Source organism: Sander lucioperca, chromosome 12, assembly GCF_008315115.2.
Source record: "Sander lucioperca isolate FBNREF2018 chromosome 12, SLUC_FBN_1.2, whole genome shotgun sequence".
In the NCBI taxonomy this organism is placed as follows: Eukaryota; Metazoa; Chordata; class Actinopteri; order Perciformes; family Percidae; genus Sander; species Sander lucioperca.
The window spans coordinates 16,325,342-16,343,472 of record NC_050184.1 but is presented as its reverse complement, the minus strand read 5'-3'; the positions used below and the strand labels follow the sequence as shown (position 1 = coordinate 16,343,472).

Here is an 18,131-nt window from a genome sequence, read left to right as displayed (position 1 = left end):
ATTACGTTACCTGAAGATTAGCTTCAAAAGATTGATTTACATCATCCATTTACATCATATTTTCTATTATTGTACTATCAACTACAGACAAACTGTCCATTTCATTTTCTGTCACAATCCCTCCAAACAGAAAACTTTAAGATATTTGGGAAGTAACAATAAGATCATGAGACAGAGTGATCGAGCAACCCAGTGAAAGTGACCTTGCTGCTGCTGCTTAGAGCAGACTAATATTTCATCAGCTTACAGTCAGGGCACACCTGCCTCACAGCTATACTCGGCTTCCCACATCTGCCAACGGCTCTGTGCTTCATCCCTGCGAGGAGGCGTCAGGGGAGGGAAGGAAGGAAGGAAGGAAGGAAGGAAGAAAGAAAAAAAGAAAGAAAGAAAGAAAGAAAGAAAGAAAGAAAGACAAAGAAAAAGAAAAACAACAAAGTCTCATGTGGGTTTACTCAGAGACTCGGGTGCATTTCAGGGAAAGTGTAGGTTGACTTTGAACAAACCGCTAAAAAGAGAACCTAGTGATATTGCGACAAAGAGGGGGAAAGCAATAGAGTGACGGAAAGAAATGACAGGATGGTAACGGTAAATCGCCTACTGCGTTGTATATTTTAGTTTGCCGCTGCAGCTTGGGACTACCCCCTGAGGCAAGTGTGTCACCTTCTATATAACTAACACGGGACACATATCAAGCCACTGCTCTCTCGCCAACATCGGGCGATCCAAAAACAGAATAAATGTTAATGATACAAGGCTTACAGGGAACGAAATGGCATCATGTGCTTGAGACAAAGTTATTCGGCAGCAGGAGAAGTGAAACCGTACCAATGAATACTCTCAACACGGCGATTCCATTCAGCATTTCAGATGAAGTCATTCACTTCTCCAAGTCGAGGTTACGCTGACATGCAAGCCACGGACCACAAACAGCTGCAGCATTCTACCTGATGTTATAAGTCCGACTTGTCGCTAAGCAAACAGTATGCAACGACACAAGTGTGTAGATTTGTTTATGTGTTTGAGGGACATGAGACCATAGAGACCAACCACACATGACAGATGTGTTGACAACAGTGGTGGTAAAACTATTTACGAGTGGCTCAGGAAGATGAAACTAGATTAACCTTTTAGACCAACCTCTTTAAGTACTTACTGTAACACTATAAACACCTGTTTAGGTATATGATAACAACTAAACAATAATGAAATTAAGTAGTTATTATTTTCACATTTTATTATTATCTCTGTGGAGGGGGGTTTTTAGCTATAGGAGGGTCTCCTGCAATCTTACACACTAAAAAATACTGGGTCAATTTGAACCCAATTTGGGTACAATCTAGCACCTACCCAGTCCCCATGAGCCTAAAAAAAAAACACTGGGTCACCAATCACATAGAATTTTGTTTTGCTAATTAGCAAGTGTGTTTGGTTATAAACCAAAGTAAAAAACACATTCCAATTTTGACTTCATGGTGGCGCTAGATGAGAAGTCAGGGAATGACCATAGTCAGGAGGATTTATCCTTTTGGGAACATGAGCGTCTGTACAAAATGTAACGGCAAGTTGTTGAGCTATTTCAGTCTGAACCAAAGTGGTGGCTGGAAAGACCGACAACACAACATTGCCATCTCTAGAAATGCTGTTAGCATTGGCTTAAAACATGGAGACCTGAAGTGGGGTAGTAGTGTATTTATGAGACCAGACCTCCGGGAGCTGGTAAGAAGGATGCTGCAGCAGCATAAACTAAGGAACAACTAACATCAGTATTTTGCAAAGCTTGAGCCTTTACTATCACATACCATACATGTCATCTGTTTCCATAACCTCCTCCTCTGTGTTATCTCCAGTCCAACGTTTACATAAATAAATAGATTCTAGGTCTGCAGTGCAAACAACAGCGAAGCCACTGTCTGCCAAATGGGATTTTCATCTAGGTATGCGCTGAGGTTCAGCCACTGGGATGTCAGTTTCCATAGGATCGACCTACAACATGGCGTTGTACAGCGCCAAAGCAAATATAAACAGCCCCTCCCCTCACCCCGCTCTCCTCCATACCATCAAATGGCCGGCACAAAGGGAAAGAAATGACCTTAACTGTCCTGGAGGTGTTCACAAGCTCACGTGCACAAACACAAACACACACTGGGATTGTCAGTACAAGGACAGCTCAATTACCAGCTAACCCCAAAAAAATAAAAAATTGAGCTTTCATCTGCATGCAGCTGCCTCGGTGAAGAACGTAGGAGAAGAGAGGACGGGGCATGGGGGAGGAGAAAAAAAATGGACAGACAGAGGAAGAAGAAGAAAAACACAAAGCACAGAGCCAATCAAGTGACCGGAGTAAAACAAAGGGCTATCTGTAAAAGCCCTGGACTTCATCCCACCCTGTGATGAGAGAACTTCGATCCCCAGGCGGGCGGGCAGGCAGGCTGCAGAGAGCTACAAAGCCCTGATGTAGCCTGTTAAGCTCCCACTTCGATTCAGCTCATTGAGCTCCATGCTGCTGATCAATTAGAGAACAGCTGAGCCAGCTGCTGACCACACAAACATTCTACTTTTGACCGTTTTTAAGCACAGATGGTTGTTTTATGTCATGAGTGTGCTGCCTGTTATCTAGGTCTTCTCTGATATTCTCTCTCATATCTAATCTAAAGTCTTTCATCCTCCGCTGATCGCAGAGTCAACCCCACTCCTGTGCCATGTCACAATCTCATGAAGGCGGCTATAGTTGAAATGTTAGCATGCTGGCTTTGCTGGCTTAGCTTGCCCATCTGTATAAGATAAGTATCATCATGTGGGATGGAATAAAAACTACACCTTTGATTTTCTTCTCCAGTGAGACAGAACTCCCCACCAATGATACAGTACCACTGGAGCTCAGGCCAGGTAGATAGGAACACAGCTGACCATACAACACGCCAACACACTTCAGCAAACCTGGTCTTTAAATACTTACCAGAAAGACACATCTAAAATGGCTAGGGCTGTCCTCGACTACAGAGATTAACTAACTGATTAGTTGATTTAATCAAACTGGAACTGTGAAACTGAGAAGAATCGTGCAAAAGCACCACTTTAAATCTCGTGTTAGCAGGAGAAGTTGCTTATAGGTTTCTTGGAATTAAGTCATCACAAAAACGTAAAAATAAAAGAAAAATTTCTGACCGACTAAAGAAATCTTTGTCGATTAAGACCAAAATGACCAATTAGTCGACTAATCGACTAGGGAGGGGGCAGCCCTAGAAATGGCACACATAACCAAAAACCCAATCAAATATCAACAAAAGCCATTAGCATCCATATGCACTTTCCAGAACTAGATGAAGAAAACAAGGACAGGATTTATTTTCCAACTGACCGCTGTATTCCGGTGTTGCTGCCAGCTGTTCTGTGTAGAAAAAGTGTCAACATGGACATTTTGCATACAGCTTACCTCATGCATATAATTAAACCCAGTAATGTTGAAGAGAAAAGCACCTAAACACACTTTTTCTCCGTGTGTGTGCGTGTGTGCGTGTGTGTGAGACTCACCCATCCTCCTTGGCTCTGGATCCAGGGCTGAATGTGGTTGTCCAGGTAAACCGTCATCCACTCAATGATCCTGCCCACCAGCGGACTCATCTCCTTCTCCACGCACTCCACGCACAGAGCCCCGCCGAAAGCAAAAAGCCCTACGATGCGGCCCCAGTTGACCCCGTCCCGGAACACCTCATCCATCACGTTCTCGAAGCTTTGGTAGGCCGTGGCTGGCGTGATGTGCAGCTGGTTGTGCAGATCGCTGAAGGCGCGGGCGTATCGCAGCTCAAACTCGTTGGCGGAGTCCCGGAGGGCCTCTTTCACTGCGTCCAGGCTCGTCGTAGACGCCAACTGTTGCTGCCGCAGCGGGGACGCTGGTGGGGTCCCGGGACTCGTGCCGTTCAAAGTCCCGTTGGCGTGCGTCGCTACCCTCTCCTCCTCAACCAACCCTGCGTGCCCCCCATCAGTCCTGTTCGAAGGCTCTATGAGTCCCATGTGGTTGAGAGGATAGTTTCTCTGGGAGAGTTTATAGTTTATGTAGAAAGCCACCAGTTCTCTGTTTTGAGACATGTTGTGTTTAAATAGACTTTTTTCTCTCTTTGCTTTCGGTCCGTCTCTGCACCTCTCTCGGTCAAGCCTTGCTGTGTTAGAGTGAACACACACTGTGCCAGGCTTTCCTCTGTTCAGACCACCATGGTCAGCTGATATCCAGAGGAGACTTGAGGGGTGAAAACCAAACCTACACAAGGCTGACAAATCAGCTCAGGTCCTGTAAAGAGAAAACAATCAAAAGGTCAAAGTCTGGATAGCCTATAAGCATGCTGTGATTATATATATGATATATATGATATATATATATGATAGATAGATAGATAGATAGATAGATAGATAGATATTTATTTTTTTTACAGTATATATGTGTGTGTGGAAAGAGCAGTGTGCTGGGTTGGCTGTAGACTTTCAAATAAATTTGGACAGGTAGGGTCAAAGTGCATCTCTCTAATTGGGCTGTTACATATGGAGCAGATGGCAATGATATTAATGAGACAATGGTAGAGCGAGAGAGAGTGTGTGTATGTGTGTGTGTGTGTGAGGACGAGAGACAGTGAGAGAGAAGGGAGGGGTGGTGTGAGGAGGATGAGGTTTAGGTGAGGAGAGATCAGAGGGACAGTCTGGCGTGACAGTCGCCATCTCCTAATCAGTGACCTCTGACCTTCCAACCGAGCGTTTAGGCACCTTGTTTTTCTCAGCTCCGGGCTCTCTGTTACTTACACACTGATCTGCATACTGTCCGCTTAAGCATGCCCTTGAATCTCCTTACAAAACTGACTTTCCGCTGATATCTCCAGTATCCAACAGGTTATTATCCCATAATCGGTGTTGGAGGTTGGTCTGAATGCATTAACACAAATTATCCATGCTGGCCTTAGATCACTGCTACCATTGCAGGTTTCATACTTGCTCTGACACTACTCTGCTTTAGTATGACAGCACAGGTTCAGGGTTTTCCCTAACATTATAAGGCTTACGCCCACCACCCAAGCAGTTTTGGGCAACACCTAAGCCAAATGAATGTAACTAAATTACTTTTCTCAGATCTAATGATTGTAGTTGGTCCCCAGTGGACTTCTTGAGCAAGTTTTGTCTCTAAGCTTTTTTGAGTGTAATTTATTTTTATTATCTGCTCTAGCTTTTCCAACGTTTTAGACACAAATATGGTAATAATGGTCCAAAATAGCTTTTTTATTGAAAAATGTCAAATTTTCTTCAGGGAGGACCCCTAATGCTCCGCCGAATATGTGGGGGAAAAAAAACACTGCAGGTTCTTGAAATACAACATGAATCATAACTATAACCTTAGAGTAGATGTTGGCTGCCACTGCTAGCCCTCTCAACCGTGTATAATGAGTTGTTGCATTAAGCTTCAGTGACCATATAAAAAGTATCCAATAAAGTTAAACTACCTTGCTTACAATGTCATTAAATTTCCAGGGAGCATAATGCAGTGAACTCTTAAGGAACTCAAAGTCGGAAACTCTCCGAGCAAACATATGCAGGTCGAGCAAATGTTTGTAAAAACAGTTTGTGTGTGATATGTAGTATAAATAATCGTGGATATAAAAACTACCCTATTGATTATGTAAATCAAATCACTGTTCAACTACTACTGTACCAATGTAAAAACATTACAACTAGTTTGATAACTGATTAAGTGTGTCGGTCATTTTTCAAGCAGAAATGATATTCTCTGGTTCCAGCTTCTCAACTGTGAGGATTTGATGCTTGTATTTGCCATATATGATAATAAACTGAAGATCTTTGGGTTTTGAACTAGGCGTGCAAGATATAACGACTCAATATTGTTATCGCAATATCATGTTGCGCAATATTATATCGAGGGGAGCAAGATATATCAACTCAATATCGTTATTGCAATATATCAAAAGTGTCGCGATAAGTATGCAATATCTTGTTTATTTTGTGGAGCGCTGCGTCCCGTCCGTTGGCTGTGTGGCTTAGTTGTGTTTGATTTAGAGCCGCTTGAAACGCTATAATGATCCTGTTTCATTGGCCAGTTACCGTGACACTTGCACATTAGTGCACGTCAGCGCACGGGGCCACTACGTGACAAACCCTATGGAGCGTAACATGTGTGCATATTTCAACAGAGTGACAGTGTAAGTGAAGAAATAGATAGAGACAACTAAACGGAATGAATCAGAGAAGCGAAAGAAAAGTTGTGCCCTGTTCTCTTTATTTATATATTTTATACTGTACCACCAGTAAAACATGTACTGTTCCGTAGACATGGTCCTTATTTATTTATTCATGTTGGACCAGTCCAATATGACAGTCAGTTGAAATAAATGTTGTGTTGTATTTGTTATGAATCTATTTTGATGCGTTTTCCCATAACTTTTGTAATTTTACATATGTTTAAAAATATCTAAATTAATATCAATATTGCAATATTCATAATCAATATCGCAATATCACATTTTGTCAATATCGTGCAACCCTATTTTTTAACTGTAGATCAAATAAAACAAGTCAGGAAAATTACATTGACACATACAATGACATTTCCTATTATTTTCTGACATATTTTGACAAAGCAACTATTCAAGAAAATAATTTGCAGATCAATCAAATACGAAAATAAATCGGTTGATATGTTGAAAAGGATTTTTTTTTTAATTAAATTTTCTAAGTATGTACATATTAATTAGTAAGTATACGCATTGTGTGTCAACACAATTCTCCCATGTGCCTTCTGACACTGTCCTAAATATTCTGGTGCTGAGCCGAGTGATACAGTGATTAAAAAATAAGTCGATGATATAATCTTCTCTTTTTGGTCGCTGATCATTATGAAGGAAACAACAATTTTTCTTATATAACGTATTTTTCACACAGCTTGATTACACTACTACAATGTATAGTAAAAAGGTACTTCATTAAAGATTGATGGCAATATCCTGCAGCCAGTGAATTGGGTTTAAGTGAGCCTACGTCCCTGAAACAAAAGACAATCTGAGAGAGCAATTGCCTGACAAAGCCGTTCCCTCATCTTCTGTTGTCACTATCCCATTAAACTGGTGTAGGCAGGCACACAAAAAGATGTGGGAGGAACATAACCTGCTGATGATCCCAAACAGTCTGCTGGTTATCATGTGGGACTCTGACTTTTCCTATAACAATATTGGCATTTTAGCTGATAAATGGTTGGACCTAATAATTAGTGTGTGAGGCGGATGGAAGGGGAGCTCCATGCAAAGTAGTGCTGGTCACATAACATAACATAATACATACTCTACTCTTCCTAGCAGCACAATGGAAGCCCGATACAGTCTCTACTGGCTCCTGGCCAAACAAGCAAAGTGTAGTTTCCTCAAGCCCACATATTCCAACTTCTTACAAACATACGTTAAGCAAACTCTTTGGCCATTATTCGTAGTCAAAGAAACAGAAAGAGGCTGTTGGAGCATATAAAGACACACAAGGCAGCAGTGTTTACAATGGCCACATGGTCCCATGCTACCAGCACGTGGCTCGAGTTTTAATAACACAGCACTAATGTAAACACCACACAGCTCCTACAGGAAAACCAACGACTCGAAATGTTGCACCTGAATGCAACATTTGTAATGACAATCGCTCAATTATTAACCAAAGCAAACGGAAAGCTGTGTTCATGTTTATTACGGTGGAATCTGAACCGTAACTTAAACAGATAAACTAAACCAGTGTATGTTAGCGATATACTATACTGCCTCTGTAGGCTGCTTGCCCTGCATGGTTTGTGTGAGCCCCATCTGTGTTTCGATGTAAATCTCCAGGTTAAACATGAATACACCGTTTGATCGCCTATAGGCCTATATAAGATATGAAATCTAATGTCTTACCAGCCGTACTGGAAAAAGTGAAGTTATCCTCGGTTCGTTTCCCTCTGTGAAATGTCCCGAAACTGTCAGTCTGTCTGTCTGTACAAAAGCTGTCAAAATCCAAGAATGTAAGGTAGTCACTTTGTGTAAGGGTGTGTGTATGTTTGCACGTCTTCCCCTCCACATTCTAGGCCCAGCCCTCCTCTATTACGTAATACGACGCCTTCAGAGATGTCTGAATATCTGGATCACGATCATATCGAGAATAATCGTTTGTGCTGGCTTTTAAACGCAGGACTAACGTTACACATACTATTATAAAACTCCATCTAGTAATATAACTGAAGACTAGAGTATAGCGTTTCCTGATCTAGGTACACTATAATCTAACAAACATTGTGAAGAACAGTTGTAGAAACCGATGCAAAAAATAATATTTCATTTTCCGATTCTGTGTACATTGTGCGGGGTGTATGTCTGTATGTCACTCTTTGTTCACTTATTTTTATCTGCGATTAAAAAAAAGAGCTTATTTTTTTATATCATTAACTATAATATAAACGACACGTCTGATGCACGTCTCGTTTTAGCCTTCTAGTCACTGCAGTTCAATTGAACGTTGTGCCTTTTTTCTTTATTCAACATTATGCAACATTTTGGTATTTCCAATCAAAGGCACACTTTAGAAATTGAATTTACAAACAGATAAACGGGTTTAGTAGGAGCCCCTGAAGGCAGCACAGGCCATTCCAGTCTCCTGTCATAAACACTGGGCTAAGCCCTTTAATCACAACGCCACTTTGCGACACCACCCTCAGTTCCAGCTCTGAATAGACTTCACCCAAACGGCAATCATTACAAAACTAAGGAAAGCGTTACAGAAACATACAGCTCCGCCTAAATACTTAAGATACTAACAGGCTGCTACTGAACATGTAGCTAGGCTACTGAAGATGGCTGTCACTGTCATATACAGTCTTGGTGTAGTCGCACATTCGTAGACTGTTAACCTATAAATGTGGTTTACAGTGGCAAAATCATTTACTACAGTTTGCAAGTATACTTTGCATCAAACAGAATTAGATTTGACGGGAAAAGCTAGAAGGTAGCAACATTATGGCTATACGTTTTCTTCCCAATCTGTCGACCTCCTTCCTCTAGTAACGTAACGTTAACTGGATTCAGAGGGGAAACATTCACCCTCTCTACCAGTCTTTCTGTCATAAATTTCGCCAACACAACGACCACAGTCATTAGAATTACATTCGTAGCCTAAGCAGAAACTCTTACTTGTAGGGTGGTCTCCATAAGATCATGTCTGGTGTCTCACAATCCAGATCCCAGCAGGAGTAATCTTATCCGTCATTGCTAGCCCGTCTGGCTAAAACGCCGGAGACGGAGATCTCCTAGCCAGCTACTGGCTACCACAGATCCGCCCACATATAGCTAGATACGTGCTTTACGTAACTTCACTTTACAATGCCAGTCTGTGTGTGTTCAGTCCAGCCAAGTAGATGACAGCTTCATCCAACGTGAAGAAATAGCAACAAATGCATTAGGGGGAAAAATGTAACGTTAGTCCTATCACCAGTGTTATTTACGAGTTACTTTGCGACTTTAGATGAGCGCTAACGTTAGCTGGACCGGCTAGCAGCACGGAAGTCCCAGCTAGCGCTAGCGCTAACTGTTTAGAGCGAGCTAGTTTATGTTTGTTGGGGCGTCTGACCCAAACATGAATTATGTAAATATATAGTTGAGTGCAACTGTCACATTCCCCATTGTTTGCCTACCTAGTGAGTGGTTTAAGGATTAATAGCATGGGGTTTTCCTTTACATGTCTCCATGAAGCAGCTGTTAAGCAGCTTTTCACTTCACATGCCCCAAAACAAAGGGTGTGAGAGGTCTCCATAGTAACCTTTGTTACCCCAAAATGTAGCGAGCCTCAGGCCGACTACTAGTTGGAGCACAGTGCCACCCTGTGGACATCTTTATATAGAAACACGGGAAATCCCTATTCCACACTTCCTACTCTCACAACGAAATTAACTAACATCGTAATGTATTATTTAAAACACAAATATAAGGGTCAGTAAGGCAGACTTATGGTTAAAGAGCTACGTCTCAATTCAGGTTAAAGCCTGGGTTAAAACTGGCTTTAGTGGCCTTGAGCAAATCCTATTTTGTCTCGTCATAGAAGGAAAAAGCACAGGTGTAACTTGTACGGTAATATTGATGACGGCTCATTACCACAGCCCTGGAACTGGAAAACCTTGATAGCAGCAATTATTAAAGCTATTAGTACCACCTGTGTTTGACAAGTCAAAATGTTCCCTGTGAGAAAGCTCTTAAAAACTGAATCAGCAGTCACTAGTGGATCAGAATTCAGGTTTATTGATTACGTCACCAAATGTTTGGAAGATTACATCACAATATTATGTATAGAACCTTATAGCACTTTCATTTCTATGTATCTTACATTGAAAACTTTACAGTCTGCTTTTTTCATTTACTGTATTTATATATATATATTTATATATTCCCTAGTTTCAGGGAAGAAAAGTAGACATCCAGAGTTGCAAGGGAAGGAATGCTTCTCAAAAATATTTAAATGCACTTTAAATAATTACATACATCCTTCTTTTAAAAAAAAAAAAAAAAAAAAAAGAAAAAAGGCATGGAATAAACTGCTAAGGATCCAGGATCCAGTAATTCCAGTATCTCTGTAGATAAGAGTTTTGGTCTCGCTCCATTCCTGAACCGTTCTGCTGTTGAATGTGACAAAACACTGATGGGCGTTCCAACCATCCAGAGCAAGTTGAAACACTGGGTGGTGTTAATACATGAGCTAACTGTCGGCAACAGATGTGCAAAAGAGGGTGGGAAATGGACAACCACTGTGTGTCACCTTTTAGGGCCAATTGATGGATTAGTGGAGTTTTTTTTTAAGCCAGCTGTAATTCTACAGTCAGGAGGAATTGACTCCGTTTTAAGTCCTTTAGCGTAAGGCTTACTGGGTCAACACACAAAGGAATGCATGACAGAGGGAAGTAGTCTTTTAACCAATCTTTCATTGTAAACTAGCAATCATTGTGAAAAAATAATCATAAAACAAATTAAAGCGAGCGGGCAAAATAAATAAGTTAAATCTCACTGACAAGGAATTCTAAAGATGACAGAACGGTTGTGTCATAGAGAGCAGAGACTTCTCAAACCAAGCCGCATTAGATCTTTGATAGTGTTGTAAGAGATGCAGATTGTTTTCACCTGCAGCTGGGAGTTTCAGTCTCTTTACCAAACGGCAACAGCCCGCTACCAAATAACATAGACGTAGGAGGGAACATAAACATTAAAGTGACAAACAATGCTTTGGGATGGGCATCGATACATGAGGGTTCAGATATTACAACGTATTTTGATTAGATCCCCAAACTCAAAACAAGTGCGAGACCGAAGGTGTCATTGTTTTCTAACAGGCACAGTTGGCCAAGAGATTTTCGCAAAAGCCGCAAATGTAAGTTTCATCGAATTCAATGGTATTGTTCATTTGCTTTCAGTATGTAGACATACTTCTTTTGTTAAGTATTAAAAAACAGAAAACCAAGCCATCAAAATCAGATACAATATCAATAAATTATTTGTTTACAGTTCTTTTCTTGTCATTACAGTTTGAGGTGAGAGTCAGGGGGATGATGAATGACAACAGTCAGCAGAGAGTGCTGGTCACAGTGCTGTTCATCCCCGAGAGATAGAAGGGAGGAAGGACAGGGTAAAGACTTTTCTACAAGCTGAGTGCAGTAGAAAAGCTCAACACTTTAATACAGACTCCTGAACCGAGACGCAAAAGCTACAGCCTTTGTCGTCTTCCTCCTGACATTGCAGTCCCTCTGTAAGCTCTTTCAGTCCAAAAGGGGAGTCTCTTATTTGTCCACCTGTGATCAACTCGACAATGTCCGCCCATCATCTCCATTTCTTCACCCGAACCCTGCATCCACTCATTCTAGGATGTGGCAGTCCGGACAGGCGTCCCCTCGGGGGCAGCGATGTGGAAGACAGAGCCGATGCGCAGGAAGAAGCGCCTGAGGACGGCCCGCAGCTCGGGTATCAGGTCAAACTGCATCATTTCACACAGGTGGGGGTAGTAGCAGGAAGCATGGGGCTTGAACTGGAAACGAAGGAGAAAGTGAAAAAAAAAAAATATATATAAATTAGTACCACGATTCCACCCAGTGACACACTGGGTGTGTGCTTTAATCCCTGCCAACCAAATGTAACCAGTGTATTTGGAATATACACGACCGAGAAAGGAAGGGTGTTTGCTCTGGGTTGTGTGGGCGCTGCTGGAAGTTCACAGCAGGGCGTTAAATGAATGTGTTGAGAGGACATTTCTGTCTTCACTTATGCATGTTTTTGCTGTTTTTAAGGGCAATTTCATTGAATTACAAATTTGCATTCAGGCAAATAAAACACAATTTGTACAACTAAGATTTGTTTTAACAACTTTCCCAAAATTCACAGCAGGCCTTGCACAAGAGACTGGTGGCCAGCCCACTTCAACAATAGACCTTTTTCACGGCAGACATGTTGACATGTCATAGTAGGAAAAGTACAGGTGTATTCCAAACCATTAATGATGGCTGCATTCCACTTAGGAGAGACCCTGGTATTGTGCATGCTGACTCACTGAAACAGCTTACTGGGACACTTGATGGAATTGAGTCATCGTTAAGGTTACCAATTTCAGCTGTGCTTTTCCTACTATGACAAGTCAACATGTCTGCTGTGAAAACCGTTATCATTTTTGTCGATGCAGTGGTTAGTGTTGTATTGGCATTTGTTCTAAAGCTGGCTCCATGGCACCAACATTTCCTACTGCCATAATATTCATAACATAATATGTATAGCTTTGTATTAAAATGCCCTGGAAAGAAACCCTGAGTCATGGGCTGCCATGAATCATCAGTGACTCATGCACTCAGAGTGCATGAGTCACGATGTGCATGAGGTGACAGCAAAAAGCTACAAATAAATCACAAAAATATGAAAAAAATAAATAAGGGTCACATACATACATAACATTTTTGACCCCCGCCCTTTTTAATTAATGCAGGGTTCATATGCATTTTAACCAATACTTTTCCATGACTTTTTGGCAAATTTCCATGACTATGTATTCCTGAAAATGTCAGTCGACATTATACAATAAGAATAAAAATCTGTGTTAAAGTTTACCCTCAGAGGTTTAACAATAAAATTAATGACAATTTATGTTGTTCGTAGTGGGATTCGTAATATCGCGCCCCGAATAGAACGTTGAGGTTAGGACGACGTGAAATACATTTATTAATCCCATATTATTATGCTGTGTTTAAAAAAAAATTTCCATGACTTTTCCAAAACTTTCTGGGTCTTTTTATATTTCCAAAACCTTTCCAGGCCTGGAATTTGCATTTTTTAAATTCCATAACTTTTCCAGGTTTTTTCAAAACGTATGAACCCTGCTAATGGCATTTTATGGTATTTGAGCCACGCCTATGTTTAATCACAGTTGGACATATATATATATATATATATATATATATATGAACCAGAGCTTGCTTGTGTGTGTGTGTGTGTGTGTGTGTGTGTGTGTGTGTGTTTTCCTGCCTTGTCATCGGGCAGCCGTAGCGTCCTGGTGAGCAGCAGCATCAGCAGGCTGTTCCAGGCCTCTCTGTGGCTCTCTGAGGTCAGACTGATGAAGTAGGCCAGAGCTTCACTACACACCCTGAGAGAGACCACCCAACACACACATGGAACATCACGACCAACACAACACTGATGTATCTCACTGAATAGGCAGGAGTGGTTGGTCTGTACCAGAGCTGCTACTACAGTACAATTTTTATTGTTATGTTTTAATATTATAGAATAGCAGGCCAAGGCTCCACATCTTCAACTAAAGCACCAAAACCAGTTATTATTTAATGATTAATATATCACACATACATATTTGTGATGTACTACATGAGTCAACTGCTCCAGTGCAGCTGCTCTTTGAAAAACACAAGGTGATTTGTACCAGGCTCTAGCATGCCAATATATTCTACAAAATACACACACAGTGTACAGTTCATAAATATATAATGAAGTACGAGCCATGTGTCAAAACAGCTCACTCAACACAGAACAAACAGTGCTGCAGTTTTCCATGTGACACAGTTGGTGCTTATTTATCTAAGGTTTAAGGTTTAACGTTTAACCAGGCAATAACAAACTATTAACAGTTGTGAAGAATAACTATGTTTTTGTTTTTTGTTATTGTTTTACAATGCATTCTCTGTCTGTTAGATTGGTTAAAAAATACATTTATAATGGATGTGTCTTAGAGCTGTGAAATTAAAGGTGCTGTAGGTAGAATTGCGAAGATCCAGGACTTAGCCCAGAAATTTGAACATCGACAACTTCTCAGTCCCTCCCCCCTTTCTGCTGCAGCCCAAAACGGTCTCATAAGCCCCTCCCCTCACAAGGGAGAATGAATGCGTGTGCATGAGCAGTAATTGACACACAGTTAGACACCACCACCCCCCCCGGCCCTGATTGGTGCATCTGAACAGTGAGCTGTGGGTTTTTGCAAATCTCACTACAGGCTGTAGGTGGTGCCAGAGGAGCTGGATGTTTTTTAAATGACCTGCTACATGTAGTTCTACTGGAACATAGGGTCAGTTTCAGCAAATATGACAAAAAGTTAGTTTTATAAGTCTTAACTACTGCACCTTTTAATCAAATTTTAATCGCGATTTCGGCCACAATCACAAAATCAATGTAATTGATAGTTAAAGTTAGTGAAGTTATCTTGCACATTACGTTTTGCAAGTAAACTCTTGTCTTGTGTTCTGAATGACACGTGCACATTCACCCCTCCCGAAGGCTAAACTCACTCAGCCAGCATTTGAATATATTTAAGGGGAATTCAAAAAGTTCAACGGGAAAAGTATCAAGGGAAATTTCACAGTTCAAGGCGTTTTCACAGTTGATTTTTTAACTGTTTTCTAAGTTCAATAATTGCAAACTTCTTTCCAAAAGTCAATGAGTGATCATGTTAGGTAATCGTGATTTCAATATTGACCTAAATAATTGTGATTATGACTTACTCCATAATCAAGCAGCCCTAATGTGTCTTATTTGATATTGTATATTTTTCTTTATTGTCAACAAATCCCACAAAAAGACCAAGCGCATTGTTGTACTCACAGCAGCAGGCGTGTCTGGATGTCAGGCCATGAGTCTTGCAGCTGAAGGTCAGAGTACATCCTGAACAAGATTCTCAGGCTGCAGGCAAGACTGCTGGTCTCCTGCTTCAACAAGTTGGGCTTGGATTTCCCTTTAAAGCCTGAAGGCAAAGGAGAGACAATCACTGGTATCATTGCATTGCCTAGTGGTTAAGACATATAACCGCAACGTCCCTGGTTTGATTCTGGCCTTTGTTGCGTGACATCGCCCTCTCTCCCCTCATTACATTTCTATAACTCCACTGTCTTTATCAAAAAAAAAAAAAAGACTAAACAATAATTTTTGGGTGGTGTTGGGGTTTAAGGCAGTGGCAAAGAACCGAGTCTGGCCAGGGACCTTTGTTGGATGTCATTTTCTCTGTCTCCCCTTATGATATTCTCATCTCTCCACTGTCAGAAGAAAATGCCCCAAGAATGCTAAAAAAAAGGGGCTGAATGTGTGTAGGGATCTAGAAAAAGATCTTTTAAGATATTTTCAGTGTGACTGCCTGGCCTGAATACTCACACAGCACAAAGAAAAGATTCAGTCAGCAGAGAGGTCACCCGACAGTTGAAAGTGTTCAGGTTCAATAATCCAGGCAACACAGTATCCTGCTGAGCCTACAGACTTTTTTTTGCACTAAATACAAATTTTAGATTACTCTGTAACAGTAATAACTTTAGAATTAGGATTACCTGTTAAGCCTCATTAAAGACTTTTTTAGGCGGTGAGGTTAGACAATATATTATAAGACATTGTAAAGCTGTTTGACAACAGACAGACGGTCTCATAACTTTGACATGTTTGTGAAACATTCTACTCTATGTCACATATATAGAACAAAGTGCAAAAGATAGGAATACAATACTGAGCTATCATAGGAGGACTTTTTACTTTCCATTTACCTGCCCTCCAGAGTGCTGTCCTCTGTTCGTTGTTGGAGTTGAAGTCCTTGGCGAAGGTGTGCGACTCCAGCAGACAGTCCAGCAGCTTGAAGAGGTGTGCAGAGGTCATGTGTCTGTACATACCTTGATCGGAACCCGCCTCGCCTGCCTCAGCCTCCGACTCTTCCAGAGCATCTCGCTGACGGGAGGACAGTATTTCACAACTTTAACGAAGCATATCCGACAATTTAAGATTACACAGGGCGTTTTGCTCGCTGCTTTGCGTTGCTGAGCGCCTCACTTTTTGCCGGAGCACCATGAACGCCACGTGATCACAAAATAAAGCAATGTTGGGATAAATGTATCCATATAGTAGCTGTTGTAACTTACCTGTGCAGCAGCCATGTTCTCAGCATCCTCCTTCTTGCTGGTTGATGGGTAAAAGACAATGTTGTCTATGGTCTGGATTAGTTCAAGCTGTACCACGCATTTAATCAGCAGCCCTGCAAACAGCTTCTGGTCTGAAACTCCTGTAGAACAGAAAGATACGAGTGGTGTAGAGAATTTAGAGGGATGGTTCACCTTAAAATTAAAATGAACTACCTTTAAAAGGTAAACTGACTTTGAAGAGGGTCAAAATACATCAATGTCAATTCTACAGTGTGTGTGTGTGTGTGTGTGTGTGTGTGTGTGTGTGTGTGTGTGTGTTGTACTCACTAGCATTGGACTTGCCCTTCCAGGTGTCGTCACTGGACATCTGGCTGTGTCCTCTCTCAGACATAGCTCTGTCGTAGCTGCTCTGGGACAGGTTGTCAAAATCGGCGTCCTGGAGACAAACGGCAACAAACATCATGGACATTCACAAGTTAGTGTCATACTTCTAATATGGTGGGAAGGTTGACAGGGAACAGGAACAGTACTTTCACTGGCTAAAAGCAGCTTATTTTTCAAGCATCTGCTGAGCTGCTGTTGTACATACTGTAATTTCTGTTAAGTCATATGAGTGTAGTTTATTTTCTTACAAAATGTTTTCCATCTGTGGTTTCCTCTTCCTGTCCAGCTGGTCGCCAAGTCAACAAACTGAAAAGCAAACAGAATGGCAGATCAGGAATCAGGTGTTGTGATCACATCCTGCCACAGAAGCACAATAACCTTACAAATTGTTTCCAACTATTGTTGCTCGAACTACTGATTGTACTTCCGCATACGGACACAAAGAGTATAGAAGTGGATTGAGAGACAGCCGTCCCTCTCTCTGTAAAACCAGGCAGTGCTGATCAAATATAAACCAAGATTCTGTTGCTGCATTTATCACCTACATTTTTTTCAGAAACATTTTAGCTTACCGTTTAACTTTAATACGAGATTGTTTGTTACCAGTCGGCCGCCATAATAATTCTGTGACGTGCTCGCATTACGTCACCCACCAGCGTGAGCGTTTGCTGGTCCAGTGTGGCGTTGTGCATTCTGGTAGTTGTAGGTTTTCTACCTTATTTTTTTACCTTTTATTTTTTCTATTTTATTGTTTTTAAAATGTTTGTGCCATTCTACTGCAGATACAGCCCAGTTTTATGAAGACTCTTTCCAGCAATAAAATAGTTCTTGAAGTCTTAAGACAATAAAGTCTCTCTTATCTTCCCTCTGAGGTGCTTTCTTTGTCTAGCCAACTGTGTTTAGTTTTAAAAACGGTAACGATTACTTAAATAACTAACTGACTGAACGAACTCCGTCGTCGAGACGTTCACGTGCAGTTTCAGTAACATTTTGAGCTGATTGAATTGAAACTAAAATGACCTGATCTCCAGCTGAAAGTACCGTCGGTTCAGGACTTACGCGTGAGGGCTGGTGTTTTGGAAGATTTCCAGCATACAGGAGCAGGTGATGTTCCAGACGTCGGGGCTGAACTTCTCCCCGTTCAGAATCACCAGGTTCTCCAGACAGTTAGTCCCCGACCGAGCCAGCTGCTCGTTGTCTGTACAAGAAAGGTAATGACTGTAAAGCACATCTGACACAAATACTCATAAGAACCTCACACTAAAACATTTTCAAATGGATAACTTTTGCTACTTTTACGCCTCGTGACCACAGGCGGAAACAAAGA

General features: G+C 41.3%; 2 protein-coding genes across 4 annotated transcripts in view; both read right to left on the bottom strand.

Annotated features, from left to right (window-relative positions):
* The window catches only part of bcl2l1 (BCL2 like 1), a 32,729-nt gene extending 23,276 nt beyond the window's left edge, over positions 1-9,453 (bottom strand). Inside the window, exons 1-2 of the mRNA XM_031286132.2 lie at positions 9,192-9,453; positions 3,532-4,285 (exon numbers count right to left, since the gene is read on the bottom strand). Of these exons, the coding sequence (XP_031141992.1) occupies positions 3,532-4,086 (555 nt within the window). The 5' untranslated portion in view covers positions 4,087-4,285; positions 9,192-9,453. The remainder of the gene's footprint in view (positions 1-3,531; positions 4,286-9,191) is intronic.
* Positions 9,454-10,272: 819 nt separating this feature from the next.
* arfgef2 (ADP-ribosylation factor guanine nucleotide-exchange factor 2 (brefeldin A-inhibited)) overlaps positions 10,273-18,131 on the bottom strand; it is a 33,107-nt gene continuing 25,248 nt past the window's right edge. For all 3 annotated transcript variants that reach the window (XM_031286938.2, XM_036007732.1, XM_031286939.2), the window contains exons 32-39: positions 17,864-18,002; positions 17,053-17,110; positions 16,748-16,856; positions 16,421-16,560; positions 16,052-16,229; positions 15,129-15,267; positions 13,545-13,662; positions 10,273-12,063 (exon numbers count right to left, since the gene is read on the bottom strand). In XM_031286938.2, the coding sequence (XP_031142798.1) occupies positions 11,899-12,063; positions 13,545-13,662; positions 15,129-15,267; positions 16,052-16,229; positions 16,421-16,560; positions 16,748-16,856; positions 17,053-17,110; positions 17,864-18,002 (1,046 nt within the window). In that variant the 3' untranslated portion in view covers positions 10,273-11,898. The remainder of the gene's footprint in view (positions 12,064-13,544; positions 13,663-15,128; positions 15,268-16,051; positions 16,230-16,420; positions 16,561-16,747; positions 16,857-17,052; positions 17,111-17,863; positions 18,003-18,131) is intronic.